The sequence below is a fragment of the Arctopsyche grandis genome, chromosome 3 (genome assembly GCF_051622035.1).
Source record: "Arctopsyche grandis isolate Sample6627 chromosome 3, ASM5162203v2, whole genome shotgun sequence".
Taxonomy (NCBI): Eukaryota; Metazoa; Arthropoda; class Insecta; order Trichoptera; family Hydropsychidae; genus Arctopsyche; species Arctopsyche grandis.
This window is the reverse complement of record NC_135357.1, coordinates 21,069,820-21,086,179: the sequence shown is the minus strand read 5'-3', so window position 1 is coordinate 21,086,179 and position 16,360 is coordinate 21,069,820. Positions and strand designations below refer to the sequence as shown.

The 16,360-nt window shown below is 31.8% G+C and overlaps 1 protein-coding gene across 1 annotated transcript in view; it reads right to left on the bottom strand.

The window, feature by feature from the left end:
• Neto (Neuropilin and tolloid-like) overlaps positions 1-16,360 on the bottom strand; it is a 91,108-nt gene that overhangs the window by 41,669 nt on the left and 33,079 nt on the right. Inside the window, exon 2 of the mRNA XM_077446709.1 lies at positions 2,661-3,143. Within this exon, the coding sequence (XP_077302835.1) occupies positions 2,661-2,697 (37 nt within the window). The 5' untranslated portion in view covers positions 2,698-3,143. The remainder of the gene's footprint in view (positions 1-2,660; positions 3,144-16,360) is intronic.

Here is a 16,360-nt window from a genome sequence, read left to right as displayed (position 1 = left end):
ATATGTACATACGTATGTATATTCATTACTATATTTCATATGAAATAGAGTATTTAAAATTTGTAATAGTGTATCCGACGAATTAGTAACTTCTAGTAAGATAAACCTTTTCAAAAATAAACTAGATGATTAGTGAAAATTAAAAATTTAGCAAAAGTAGAACTTTTGTCTCTACATTTGCGCTCAATTTGTTTCGAAAATCCTCTGGCAGCCAGTATTTGTGGATGTGTATATGTATGTTTAATTATTGAAATTTGTTTTGTAACCTTATATTCCTCAAATATGTACATAAATAAAGTTGTGGGTTGGTTGCATTCGAACTTTTTTTGAGTTTATCTTTTGTATTTTCTTTTGTTTTATTTTATTATTTACTAGCTGAACCCGGCATGCATTGCAATGCCACAATAGCGCATGCAATTCCCGTTCCGATTCCCACAATAACTCTTATAAGTTTCATCGCAATCGGTTGAATGGTATAGAAATTTATACGTGAAAGACAAACATTGATTTTTATATATATGTACATACATATTTTTACTTTATCTATATACGTAGTAACAATAGATGAAGTTTTGTTTTATATATAGACTAGTGGTTTTAGCCGGCTTCACTCGGTATTTGTAATATAAACAGTTTAAACATGGCAAAACAATCTAATACAGTAACATTCATTTGTTTTTTTATTAAATTTATTTAAATCGAAAAAAAAAATTCGATGATATCGATATCGTCGTTATAGAAACATTGATTTGTTTTCGATGTTCCCAACAAGCCTTAGATACATTACGTACATACATAGTTACAAAGTCTCTTTCGAAATTATATATTAGAATTATTATTTGATTTATTTATTTCCTATATTTTGAGTTGCTTATATTTACTTTTCTGTTTTAGTTTTTAACTTATTTTTGGCTGTTTTTTCTAATAATAATTTTTTTTTGCCTTTGCCAACTTTCCCGAGTATTCTTAAATAAATGAATAAATATGAGGAGTTAATATGAATATTTACAAATTTCCATGAAATTTGACGAATCGCTCAATCGACGAATCGCGAAACCGATACGATAGCCTGGCTTTTTAGCCGATTTTTTTACCGGGCATTTTCATTACGCATGCTATATAGACTTAATTGAAGTCGTTTCCAGCTAATGTCTAATTTTCACAATAACTCAAAGATTAATAGCTTTTTTAATTAGCGCTGGTTTTTGAACCCAAAGATGGAAATATATTTATTTCAATAATAAATATTAGATTAAACTATAATATTATATGAAAAAAATTTTCACCAAATTTTATGGGTAGAAGAAAACCAAATTTATCACATGCACTTAATTAATCATAACCACAGCTTAACTCACTGGTTAAACGATAGAGATAGAGAAGTTGTGAGTTCAAATCCCGGCCGTAATTGAATTTTTTTTTCGACTTTTTCGATGAACGCCAGCACATCTATCATTACTAACAAGATCTGGATGTTTATTAAATCCAGGTCGACCGTCTCCTGTTTGCTAGTTTATCTGTTATGTTATTGTTGCAACGGTTCCAATAAAATCAGCATCCCCTCCTTCCTCCTTCTCTCTAAAATTCAGCTAGTGCGAATTTGTTAATTGTTGTAAGCTTACACATGCTTACAGTGTTTAATTTATATATGTAAATACATATACCTACATTCAGTGGTGTAGTGCTAAATTTTGAGGTGCCAGTACGCTCGAATTTGCACTTTTTTATACTCGATTTTGCACATTATGCAATAAATGCGTCGAGAGTATCTTCAAAACAATCTTCGAGCGATGAATGTATCCTTCAGTTCATGATACAAACCGTCTCGTCGTAGCAGCCCCCAAAAACGCTACCTACCCTCATATCGATAGCACAATGAAACATCCACCCTAGACAATGATTTTAGCCGTCATAAGCGAAAAAAGGTCCAGGGCCCATTTATTTCGTTAATGGGTCCATGAATATGTCCATTTATTTCGTTAATGGGTCCACCAATATTTAAATATGCTAAAGACACATCTGGTGCCTCACATAAAGCCTGGTGGTATCCTTGATCCTGACAGAATTTTTATGCATGACAGCGCTCCTTGTCATCGGATTTAGGTGAAATATATCCCAAAAGTGGTAAAACTTTTCGAAAAAATTAAAGTTTTATACTATTTTGATTTTTGATTTTTTTATGCCGGGTCGTGTACCAGTGCCGATATAAGCTGGAGGGGTGCCGTACCGGCGTGTACCAGCTATTCCACAATCCTGCCTACATTTTATAATGTGTTAATTTAGGGTGACCTGCCATGGCACGATAGCATACATATATGATAGCATACAAAATGCTCGTAAAAGAAAATTCTGAAATTTATATATAACATTGTACAGTAAATAAAAGATAAACATTCTATTCCATTGCATTTTTTGATCCTCAATTTAAAATCAAACGAAGAATATAAAAAGAAATCGCACTTCGTCACTTGCAAACTTTTTCAGCTCAATGAGAAAACGTTTATAAAAAAAGTTTCATGAGATTAAATTTTGAAATTTTGGTTCTCGATTGATGATATGAGGTGTGAAAATGTATTTTCACAATACAAAGCATTAAACGGTGACGAAGCTCGAGCTTAAAGTAATAAATAGATTTAAAAAGCGAAAATTTGTAAACTCACCCAGTACGAGGTGATGAAGTATGCCCTTGGGTAACATTTAAGCGAAATTTTTCAGCGGTGTGTCTCGTTCACAAAACAGCACAAAACAAAAACACAAACACAAACGACACGCGCGACTAAAGGGTTTTCGCACAAATACACAAACACACGCACGCACACTTGGCGAACGATCAACTTGTCCCCTTTCCTCTGGCGGCGGCCGGGGAATAATCGATCTCAGCACTTTCGGAATGGTTTCGTTCACTCATGTTCATGTCGACGTTTCGAAGAGATCCGTCTCCGAGCTGACGATGGACACATTGAAGCATCATTGAAAAAAGTCGATTTCGTTTCCGATTCCAGTTTCATGTTTAACCCCTGGTCCATACACTTCTCGACTATTATGATGTTAGCCAAAATATTTCGTCATTTTTAACGTTCACTATCACATTTTGAACACTGAATAAACGTTTGTTTGCGAACTGCTTTTGGAAGAAAAATATTCTGAAACAAATGAAAGCATTTATTAATTATAATAAAAAAAACAAGACAACGATTTAAATTTTATTTAATTGCTACCTTATGAATGTACACATGTATGTTATATGCTACAGCGAAAGCATATTTCGAGTGAAAATATATTTTCAAAAAATTAAAGCAGTGAAAATGTATCAAACAATGAATTTACAACGTTTAACTCTATAAATTTAACCCTAACAACCCAATCTTAAATGAATAGGGCCAACCCATACTTAGCCTAATCTATCATAACCCCTAAATAATACCAACCCTAACAATCTAATCTTAAATGAATAAAACCAACTCTGAAAAATGTTAACTGGTTATGATTTCACTGAAACGTCAGTGAAAATATATTTTCATTTGAAATATAATTTCACTGTGACATATATGTATATGTAATTCGCCATATGAATCAACTTACGTGAGTTAGACGGAATATGTTCCAACTAGTCAAATATATTACAAATGAAAATACACTTCAACTATAACGCTAGGGAGTACCAGGTTAGATGTAATATATTACAAATGGAACATACACCTCTACTGTAACATACATATGTATATGTATGTATACTAACATAAGAATTGAAAATTTGTTTTCAAGCCTTTTTTTTCTATTATGCTTTACATATTACATACTCTAATATTAAAATAAGTAAATACTAACAAGAAAAATACCGTGTAAAATAGGACAGTGATCACTAGATCAGTGGCTATTATTCTCGTTCCCGTTCCACAGACATTCAATTTTATATATATAGGTATAGATATATTTGTTGACGTGGGGCATTCGCTGTGTGTTTTTTGGTACAGCCCTGAATGGTCAGTACATTCGAGTGCAAGGTAGGCGTGGCGCGATTATTGTCACACTCGCAGCGTGATGCGTTGAAAGCGGGATGGGATAACTTTACTTTCGCGTCAGTAAAATCGTAATTACGAATATTATTATTAAGAGGTTTTTTCCCGTTTTTTTTTTCACAGTAGGCATTCCGGACATGCATATAACAAATCCTGAAAGTTCCATCGTAATTGGTTCCGCGGCTTAGGAGCCTATTCAAGACACACACACAGACATTCATTTTTATATATACATATATGTATATTATGGATGAATGTATGTATATATGAAAATCATCTCGGCGTAAGTATGTAGGTCAAAAAGTTGCAAGAATCCTTGTCCACATTCAAAATCTTCAAGTACATAGTAATAAAAAAACCGATTTTAGAATCTCGATTTTAAATCATCAATAGGAATATCGCTTACGTTAAAGTATAGAAATTCAAGTGACTCATTTACGAAACGATTGATAAATTGAAATTAATTTAGAAAAAAAACAGACCATTATAAATGTGACGTTAAGCTTCTGTCACCGGTACAATATTCTTAATATCAGCTGGTGGAGTCGAGTCGAGTCGTTAACCCCTTGCCGACGACTGTTGGCAACCTTACAAGAATTCGCACCAGGCCGCGAATCACTTATTCAGCACGCCGTAATTCACGATGGCCGCATACTTACACACGAGACGTGGCCGATTTCTGTTCACACACAAAAGTTATCCCTGTCTCATCCACCCTACAATACCCCATATTGTACATATGTAACCCGAGGTATCAATATGGACTAAAGACGCGACACATCAAAATTGTTGAGTCTACAATGAAGACAATAGAATAATAAACAATTCAAATTTTATAATTTTAAACAGAAATAAATAATTACAATAGTCTAGGATAGCCGTGTAAATAATATTGAATACTCAAATAATATACTTTTAAAGTTTATATATAGCATTTGAAATGTAAAATTTCTGTTTGATAGGTACATACATATAGGATCCGGATGTGAAGGATTCCAAGTGAAACGCAGATTAAGTCAGAACTATGTATTTATTAACACATATCTTCGGGCTTGTTCTCCAACAAGTGACCATAACAGCACGCATCCGGTCTTTCCCATGCATACCACACACACTTTATCCCTAGCAGTTTGGCAAACCATACATACGGCTCGGCTCGTTTAAAAATCATTCCTACATACATATGTATATAGAAAACAAATACGAAATCATATTAGTGACCAATAAATATAAAAACTGTTTGTATACTAGTGGAAACTTTATTCAAGGAGATAAAATACACCGTTGTGTTTTTTTATTAGTTTCACGTGGTTAGTTAGATGAAATCCCTTACCATCCGAAATTTGTGAGCTGATTTTGAACCACTTCTACTCTTCCGATCGCTTTGATATTTTACCGACATACGGGGGGGGGGGGATAGCTCTCATCCGAAAATGAATTGGCAAGTGAAACATTTTCGCATAATATTCGAAACATTTTCGGCATACATATTAACAGGACAAGTAAGCAATCCGCGAATCCTCGAAGAACTCCGTTTTTAGGCTCCAGAATTTTCCCACATGTCTAGATCCTGCTCTATTTTCTTGCCTGTTCGCGCCCGTATGTACATACATATGTACGGGTTTGGTGCAAGCGCTCGACAATCATCAGACAGACTGAACGACAGATAAACTGGATGGCAGCTTTAAACGCAATTCTCGTCTTCTCGAATGATAGATTGCACATCAAATGACGTACAGTAACCTTTCCTTTCCAGTTTATCTGTCGTTCAGTCTGTCTGGTGATTGTCGAGCGCTTGCACCGCACCGCATATGTACATATGTATGTAGTCTATACGTGCTTAATCCAAAACTCGCTGGAATAGCGGGCGATATGGCTTATCAATGAAATAGCAGTCAATGTTGACCTATTCTCCATCACACACGTAGATTTATCAAAATTTCTATTTTTAATTAAATATATTAATATATATATATATATATATATATATATATATATATATATATATATATATATATATATATATATATATATATATATATATATATATATATATATATATATATATGTATATATATATATATATATATATATATATATATATATATATATATATATATATATATATATATATATATTATTGTATTATTTTTATTTTTCTTATTTGTGTAATTTTATTATTTTTATTACTATTTATTGTGATATTTTTAAATGAATCTTGTTTACATGTTTTCGTTCATGGTGACGGTTTAGAGAAACCTTTAATATTACTATGGTCTAAATTAAATTTGAAATAAATCAATTAATTAACTAAAGTAATAAAATGTCTCCGACTTGATGCTAGAAGAATTTAATCACATCACATTTTTTTTAATTTAATCATTAACAAAAAAAAATGACATCGGAATGATCTGTCACATCGAGCTAGCTATCCAAACGCTCCTTTCTACCATCCCAAACAGTTGAATAGTTATAAACTTATAACCAGTCTTCGGCGGACGATTGCACCGAAACGGGACCCTTTTGTCAATTTCTATTGTTAACCTTTTTTTTGCTATCTCTATAGAGCAAAAAAAAAGGTTAACAATTGCAATAGAAATTGACAAAAGAAACCCATTTATTTCGAACCCATTTATCCACGCGCCTCGATTTTGTTATAACTAGTCACCGGACCCAGAAGGTGCCGCGTATTGTTCAAAGGTTGTAAATGCATTGTTAAAGGTTTGCCGAACCTTTTTTACAAAGGATTTACAACAATGGAACAATGGATAGCACTGTGACTATCCTACCTCTAGTTATAACTAATGGGCGGATAAACAAAGTGCCGTCATGAAAAAAATGGTTACTTTACGAGAGCCGAACTGGTCGGAAACATTATAAAATATTATTTATTTTGTGGAAAGTTTCCCTTTGCAACGAAAATATTTGTAAAGAATTTATTTCAAAGGGATCAAAAATGCCAAACTATATCGTCATAATTTATATAATGACAGTCTCGAAAGTTTTATTTTTGCCTTTTGTCGGCATTCGGTTCAGCATAGTTCGGCGTCTTAAAAGCTTTATTTTATGAGTAGTTTTAGTTAAAACGTCCGGTCCATTGTTTAATAATATTAGGAATTCGGTTGCTCCACGAACTTTTAAAATTTAAGTAGTTGTAATCGGTTGTCCGTTCAGTATAGATCTAATGAATAATATTATATTCGTGACGAACTTCGATAATCTCCGCCATTCAATTCCAATTAAGTTAATAAAATTCTTTGAAAATAATTACAATTAATCTAAAAAAAATAGTTCCAACTTATCGCTTTTAATAATAAAAATAAAAATAATGGTTCCGATTAAACATTCCATAACAACAGTTAACAGTTGGATAAGCGGTCATCCGGAATTAATATTAAATGGTGAAAAAATTTATTGTGAAAGGTGTAAATATCATATTGTGATTAAAAAATCTTCAGTAAATAGACACCTGAATTCAGATAAACATAATAATGTTCCAAAACGTAAATCATCTGGACATAAATTTAATTTTGATTTAGTTGAAATGTTAATTAAATGTAATATTCCTTGGTCAAAGGTTGATACTCCATCATTTCAATATTTTTTAACTAAGTGTTCAAACCAAGAATATGCATCCGATGTCGTATGTCCAAGTGAATCCACACTACGAAAATGTTATTTACCAAAAGTGTTCAGTCAAAAAATCAAAAAAATTAAAGAAGAACTTAGTGGCAAATATATTTACGTAAGTGTGGATGAAACAACTGACAAATGTGGTAATAATATAGGTAATGTAATTGTAATGTAAGCTTTACATGAAAATTCAATTATTAATAAAGCACATGTAATATCATGTAAAAAATTAGATAAAACAAATTCCGAAACAATAAAAAAACTGGTTAAAGATAGTTTATTTGATTTGTGGGGGGAACATGTAAATGATAAAGTTCTTTTATTTATTACGGACGGTGCTGCATACATGATAAAAGCTGCTAAAATATTACAAAATACATATCATAATATGACCCATCTTACTTGTTTAGCACATGGGCTTCACCGAGTTGCCGAAACAATTCGAGATATTTATGAAAATGTTAAAAACATAATTTCATTTACGAAAAATATATTTTTGAAGTCTCCCTTAAGGAAAGAATTTTTTAAATAAAAATTACCAAATTTACCTTTTCCGCCAGAGCCAGTGATTACTAGATGGGGCGTTTGGCTTCATGCCGTTCTACTACGCGGAACATTTTGATAAAATAAAAATAATAATCGACGGTTTTAATAGTCAAGATGCGATCTCTATATTAAATGCACAAAAAGCTTTTGCTGATCCAAATATAAAAAGGCACTTAGTGGATATTAAAAAAAATTATTCTAAATTGCCAAATGCTATTCAAATGTTAGAAAAGCGCAATTTAAAACTTGACGAATCTCTAGACATAATAAATAAATTAACTTTATCATTTGAAACACCATCTGGAAACATCGGGTATAAAGTTAAGGATAAATTAAAGAGCGTTTTGGAGAAAAATCCGGGATTTAAGACGATAAACAGCATATCAAATTTTCTAAAATTAAAACAAATTAATTGCTCTATAACTGAAAATATTAATATAATACGACATTTCACCTATTTTAAGTATTCACCCACAACGTCGGTCGATGTGGAACGATCGTTTTCTCTTTTAAAATGGATTTTTAATGATAGGCGTCGACATACATATGACCATACAGAATTTAGAACAATATTTAATAGTGTAATACGAAAATAGTTCTGTATTACAGTATAATAGATTATATTATATGTATGTACATACATATGTAACTCAAGTGATGAATTATTTGCTATATCCAAATAATACCTATATATCCTAATATCTTATTCATATTTGATTAGTTTCGTAATTATTAATTTTAGAATAAATATTGTGCATGCTATATGTAGAATTGATGGTTAGAGTCCTCTTGGGGAACCTTCCACAAAAAAGGTAAAGCATTATTCATAGTACCTCCTGGGTGATGCGAAAATCTATGATCGTAACTTTGCCTAATTTGTATGATAAGTAGATATGTTTTTGTATGTATATATATATTGTACTCATATGTAGAAATATCAAAATATCTTAATTAATTTATCTAGTTTATATATCTAAAATATCATATATTGATACCATGATAATTAAATATAATATTAAATGACCGGGAAGTAGTTGCCTAGTTCTGTCCCCATCCATTTTTTTGTCGTTTGGTCCCTTTTTTTGTTCAACAGCGCGCTAGGATTCCTACGCCTAGTTATAACTAGAGGCAGGATAGTCACAGTGCTATCCATTGTTCGGAAAACCTTTAACAACGCATTTACAACTTTTGAACAATACACGGCCCCCTCAGGCTCCGGTGACTAGTTATAACTAGTCACCGGAGCCTGAAGGGGCCGTGTATTGTTCAAAGGTTGTAAATGCATTGTTAAAGGTTTGCCGAACAATGGATAGCACTGAGACTATCCTACCTCTAGTTATAACTAAGGGACGGCGGCCGGTTTCTATTTGAACAAAAAATGGGTTCACTATCGTCAATTTCTATTGTCAGCCTTTTTTTTGCTCTCTTATTTTGTAGGACAATAGTAATTGTCAATCCTCTTTCCTGGAAAATGGAAACGCCACCATTGAAGACTAGTTATAACTAGTCACCGGACCCAGAAGGTGCCGCGTATTGTTCAAAGGTTGTAAATGCATTTTTAACGGTTTGCCGAACCTTTTTTACAAAGGATTAACAACAATGGAACAATGGATAGCACTGTGACTATCCTACCTCTAGCTTATAACTTATCACCAGTTGTATGTACGTGTTAGAAGGATGCTTTTCGCAAAAAAATGGTTCACCATTGTCAATTTCTTAGAAAAACCAAACTATTTTACATTCTTGTTTTGAACACTGATGGAGTGGTTTATTGTTATTTGAAAAGCATCCCTTCAACGCCAATTTCTATTAATAGCAGTTATTTTACTCATATAAACTTGATATTACAGACTTTCACACTTTCTCATATTTTTAATTCACTAATAGATTATTTAATTAATAAAATAATACTTTAAACTTTATTCTTATTGTACTAAACGTTTTCTAATACAGCTTTCAGACATTGTGAGAAATCATTTACAGGATACAGAATTTAATTTGATATTTCGAATTTTCACGACATTTTCATTGTTTTCTTTATAGCGCCTCGTTCATGTTTCGTATTTAAAAGCAGGGTTTTTGATTTATTTCACGGTCGTAAATTAAATATTAAATGCAAATTAAGCCGTCGCAATGAAACGTAATTTAAGGCTTTCATGGTGATATATACCTGTTATTATCTTAAATACCCGTTTATCCGAAATTTAAGAGCACCTCGGCGCCGAGCAACTTCGAGTGCCGATAACTCATCAACGCCCGACTCTAACGCTATCGCCCCTGAGGAAATACGCAGATCGTCAACATTTTACACCCCCCGTTAAATTGTACTTAAAAATGTATCAAGGACTAGATGAAACTGCATACCAAATCTAAGACATTATAATTAAATTAAATATATTTTCATTATTCTTTTTCTATAACACTCTACACTGCTTTCTTACGATCTACATACATATGTACATACATATGAATGTACATACATACATTTTGGGCTCCTGAATTTGGTGTTGAGCTTTGTATCATCGTCGACTTTTCCAACCAACCTACATACATATGTACATATATTGTTACGAGAGCATCTGCTTTTGGCAACTCGTCTCTTGTAGAGGCTGTTCGGTTTCTTAACGTGATAGTTTAGCATTTGAACCTGTTTGATTATCGTGTTGATGAACTGGTCAGTTTCATGAGACTCAACACGAGTCTATAAGGATTGTAAATAGGTTTTTGAGCTCTTTTTCCTATTATGCTTTAGATTAACATTAGAATAATATAATACTGTGATTACTAACCAAATTAAATTAAATTGTAAAATAGAAAATGATCAGTAGATCAGTAGCTATTAAAATAGATATAAGATGTATTGTGAACATAATTTCGTAATAATAAAAAGCATTTAAAAATCAAAATCAAACACGAGTCTATTTGAATGAGATGAATGATTATTAATTTATTAATTTGTAACTTGTCAGGTCACGGCGGTCATTAATTTGTTATTATTGTTTTTTATCAATTTTTTAAAGCATTTATAAAATAAAACAAGCTTTGTGTACTTGCGTAGGTATGTATGTATGTATATGCTTTAAATAAGAATTCAGAATCTACTAAGTTTTCGTGTTATTTTCAGAAGAATCTTAATCTTCGTCTAGAAGTAACGAAGAGTTTGTCGTTTTTCTGGTATCATCCATCAACGCTCAAAGTTTGAAAAATATATCTATTATGCATATGTATGTATGTAGACTTAATAGTATAATCGATATTTACTTGGTGATTTTATTGCTTTGCGGACTATATTTCAAACTTTAATCACAATTTCGAAATTAAAACGCAATATTAAAATGAAAATTTAACATCCGGTTCGAAACTCGTAAAAATTTCATTCGAACGACTGCCTACTTTGACGAACTAATTATGAAAAGGGAGAGGTCCTTTGAAATTAATTTTATTAATCGACAACCCCTCCTCCGGATTCTCTCCCTATTCTTCATTTTGGTTTTTTTTTATAAGAATCGAGAACGCGCCCCTGGTGTAATAAATATAAAATAATGTCCAGTCATATATTTTAATTTGCTTTTTCAAGTGCTACTTGACATTATTACTTTTTACTTACTTACCTATACCTGTTTTACTTACATACACATATACATATATGTATGTATATGAGCCTGTAAGTGACATAAGTCCACTTTTCTTTATTTCGAGAAATGTATCTTGCAAAACATTAAATATAATGCTTAACGTTTTACAATATTTAAAAAAACTGGTGCCTTGTAATATTATTTTTTCTGCTTTCCAAGATTTTGGACAAATCAAATTACAAGAAGTGATAGCAATTTGTGAATTAAGTCAAACTGAAATAGTGTTTTTGAAACTGAAAATTGGACTCCCGCCACTTTCAAATATAACGGCTCATATATTGAAAGACAACGCAAAAAAAATCGATTCGAGTGTTAATCGCTCATTTTAAACAAATTCATTACATATTTGTACAATACATATGTACCTTATCATATTTGAAAGCTAATTATAGAATTTTAAAATTTACAAAAACATCTCATTTTCGATTGATTAGAGACTATGAATTTAATCCTGTAATAAACGTTATTCTATTTATATACAAACAGAATATTCTTGAACGATCGTTAAATTGGTTATTTCGTTTGTGCGCGTCAAATAAACGTGCAATGTATCAACAAGCTCGCAACTTGAGATTGTTTTAAAAACAAACTTTAGCAAATCGCCCATCAGATTGACAGTGAATGATAATAAACACATTTTACACGTCGGATTAAATCTCATCCGATGTACATACATACATACATATGTACATACATATTGTTGAATAAATTATTGTTTTTAATTAGTATACGACCGACCAAAAGTTTCGTTGGTGAATTTGGGGGTGAGCATATTTTCCGATCAATTCATTTACATGGGTCCTTTCGGAGCGGAAGAGGATGTGGATCCTCGTGTTCGTCGATTCATTGTGACCTCAGACCCTCTTTTGGACCCTTAAGGTCGAAAAAGGTCGGACAAATTGGATCCGACGCTACGCCCTAAATAATAATAATTAAATAGGGGACGCAAACCGAGATTGACAAGCACTGGTCGCAATACTGAAACAAATTTAAAGCGGTTTGAAAATCAAACCAGCGAATTATGAAAATTATAAATTGTAATATGTACCCATATTAAAAACGCTGGATGAAAACTGCTGCTTTCTTTATACATATGAGCCGTTATATTTAAGTTTAATTTTCAGTTCCAAAAACATTTTAAACATGTAATTCCCAATTTGTTATCACTTATTTTAATTCGAGAATCTCCAGATTATGTAGATAATCTCCAGAATCTTGGAAAAGCAGAATAAACGTATTAAAGTATTTTTAAATGCTATTTTATTTTTAAATATTTTAAACGCGAAACATTATATTTAATGTTTTGCGACATATTTCCCGAAATGAAGAAAAGTGGACTTATGCCACTTTCAAATATAACGGCTCATATAATGAGATCAGATTTTTGGATTAAGATAATAGTGCAATAAAATATTTTACGATGTATTTAAAAATAAAATCTTTATTGAATTTCAGAATGTTCCAAATGTATGTACCTACACTATTTTTCATACCATGGGAAATTCAACAATTGCGATTATTTATTTAGAAAATTATATTTTGAAAACGTTTTCCAGATTAAATTTACACAAGATAAACTTTATAGTTTAAATTGTTTGAAAGTATACGATTGCAAAATTAATTAATAAAGTTTTGCTTTCTCAGATTTATAAGACGATTCACGCGTAAGGCAATAAAGTTATATATAATTTTGTAAACATAAAAGCCTTAATAACAAATAGAAAATAAATTTTCAATTGAATTGGGAGTTCATCAAAAATCAACGAATTTTTCGTAAATCTTTGTGTGGAAATTATAGTATTTTGAATTTTCTCAGTTTTCTCGAACCATAACGATCGATAACGTCAATTTTCCACTCTCGTTTTCCTCTTTCGTCACGCAACTCGCATTTTCTATCAAAATTTATTCGGAGAAGCAAACGTCTCTCATTCGAACGGCTTGCGACATGTCATTCCAAATACAATTTCGCAAGTCGACTGAATGAGAAATGTTCACCAGACGATGATCGCAGTTCGCCGTTGATTTATGACAATTTTCTACGAAAAATGATTTCGATATATGCAATATAATATATGTATATACCAACATACATCGCAAATTTACAGCGTTATTCGAATTATTCGTCTGATTTTTCAGCCATTCATTATTCGAATATTTCATCAACTATTCGAATATTACTCGTGTATATGTATATTTTTTTATAAACTAAATACACAAAATCAACATGAAAAGAGAGATGAAGAAGAAGACGACGATTATGAAGAAAATGAAATACATATATGTATAATGGGGATAATTGTGACAAAAATGAAGATAATGTAGAAGATTTTTATTAATTACATAAATACGGAAATGTTTGAAGAAAATCACTTTTAGATCGATAATAATCTCTACGAAATTTTAGAAAACATCAGAAAAATAATACGAATATTTAAGAAGTCACCGGCGAAATATACATTTTTACAAGAAATCATAATGAAAAAAGGAAAATAAAAAATTGAAATTATTATTGGCTATAAAAACTAGTTGGAATTCAATGGCAACTATGATAAGACGATTCATTCAAATTTATGATTTGTTTATATGTAATTACCTTTTTTTTAAGTTTCGAATATATTCGAATATTCGAATAGCTCTTGATTTACTTTTCGATATTCGAATAGTTGAAGTCGACGAATATTTGGGATCCCTAGTTAGAAGGCGATGTACTGTATTTTAAAAATAATATAAAGGCTTTATAAAGGGTTTTCCGAAAGTTCTTAGAGGAGATATTCCGACATTTCAACATCGAAACGAATTTTCCCGATACACACATATACACGTTTGAATTGAATGTGACAGATGTCGAGAAATGGCCGACATAATCTTGATAACCAGTTGACGGGCAGACTAATGGTGTGATACTGCTGACGTACTCACATTGTGTATTGTGTGCCCGGGCATTTAAAAATGTCCAGACGATGTGATACTTTGTGAAGATTTATCTATCAAATACATATTATATTTATGATCAGTTTGTTATTGATACAGTATATTTATTAATAAATATCAAATTAAATTAGTCGGTTTCATGGTCGTTGCGCGAATTAAGGGCTGAGGACAACCCTCTACCATTATATTCACTATATTCAAATATTACCAATTCGTCACTTGTATGACACCATTATGTATGACTCCTTCATTTTCATATGATGTGTAATTAATATCAACAATAAAAACGACTAACTAGTAGATAAGACACACCTAATTTAATATATAGGACCATTGATTTGTGGCATAGCTAAGTACTGACTAACCGAAATTGTGCAACACGTGTCTTCAACACATTCATTGTTTTAAATAAGAGTATATAAACTCTTCAATGTTGGAATTTAAGTTAGTCCGTAATCAGTTCTATTGAAGTTAGTCCGTAATAAGCTATTTTTTATTTAAACCGTTCGTCTTCAATTATTTATTCAGGCTTACATAAAATCGCGCTTAAACGTTGGGCACTCGGCGATGTACAATCTACAAACATCATCAAGCATCACTAAGTCAGAATCATGTATAGTATATTTGTTGAGTTATGTTGTTCTTGTAATCGTATAGGCGTGATGTTTGTAGTTGCCTATCGCCGAGCGCCCAACGATCGAGTGCGATTTAAATAAGCGCGCAAAGTTCTAGTTCAATACTTAATTCATTTTCAAAAAATTATATATCTATGTATATATTTTTCAGGGCCGAAGAGTCGGTTTAAACTTTAACGACACCGACTCCGGTCCGATGATTTGACTGCAACTCTGATTCCAAACTCCAACTCCAACTTGAACGATTTTAATAACATCGATTTTTCTTGTCAACGTATGAAATTATTAGTAAATATAAAAACGGACGCGATGTGTGTATGTATTTGGCAGAGCGTGGACACGCAGCCAATCAGAACGAAGTATTCAAGAAACGGGGAAGTGTGGTAGCGAGAAATTGGGGAGGGTGGGGGTGGGGGACATCAGGCCGATCGAAGACAGGCATGTGCGACATTTGGCTGAGCGACGGGTGACACATACATACACACACACTTCTTTCATCATTTCGAACGGGTTGGATTGGTGAGCGTGTATTGCGCCCACTTTTTATTACGATAATATTACGTGCACGCGCGTTAATTACCTTGCTTTATATTTATATATAATATATAACTTTATTTTAATTCGTGTATCAAATCCTATCTGAAACCATCCGTTGATATAAACGGGCAAAACACTATTTACTAATAATAAATAGCGATTTTCAAAATATAAAAAATTAAAATATATAAAAAAATAACTGAAAGTTGACATGTGACCCAATTTATTGAACTATTGATAATGAAATAAGTATAAATAAAAATTAAATACATTCATAGTGTATGCGTATGAATTTCATACACAAAAAAATCAATTTAATAATTACAGTAAAAATGAGAATAAAAAAAGTACGAGACGTAGGAAACTATCGGTTTTGGCCACAACACATCAAAATACGTGGTATTCAATGATTTTATTTATAATG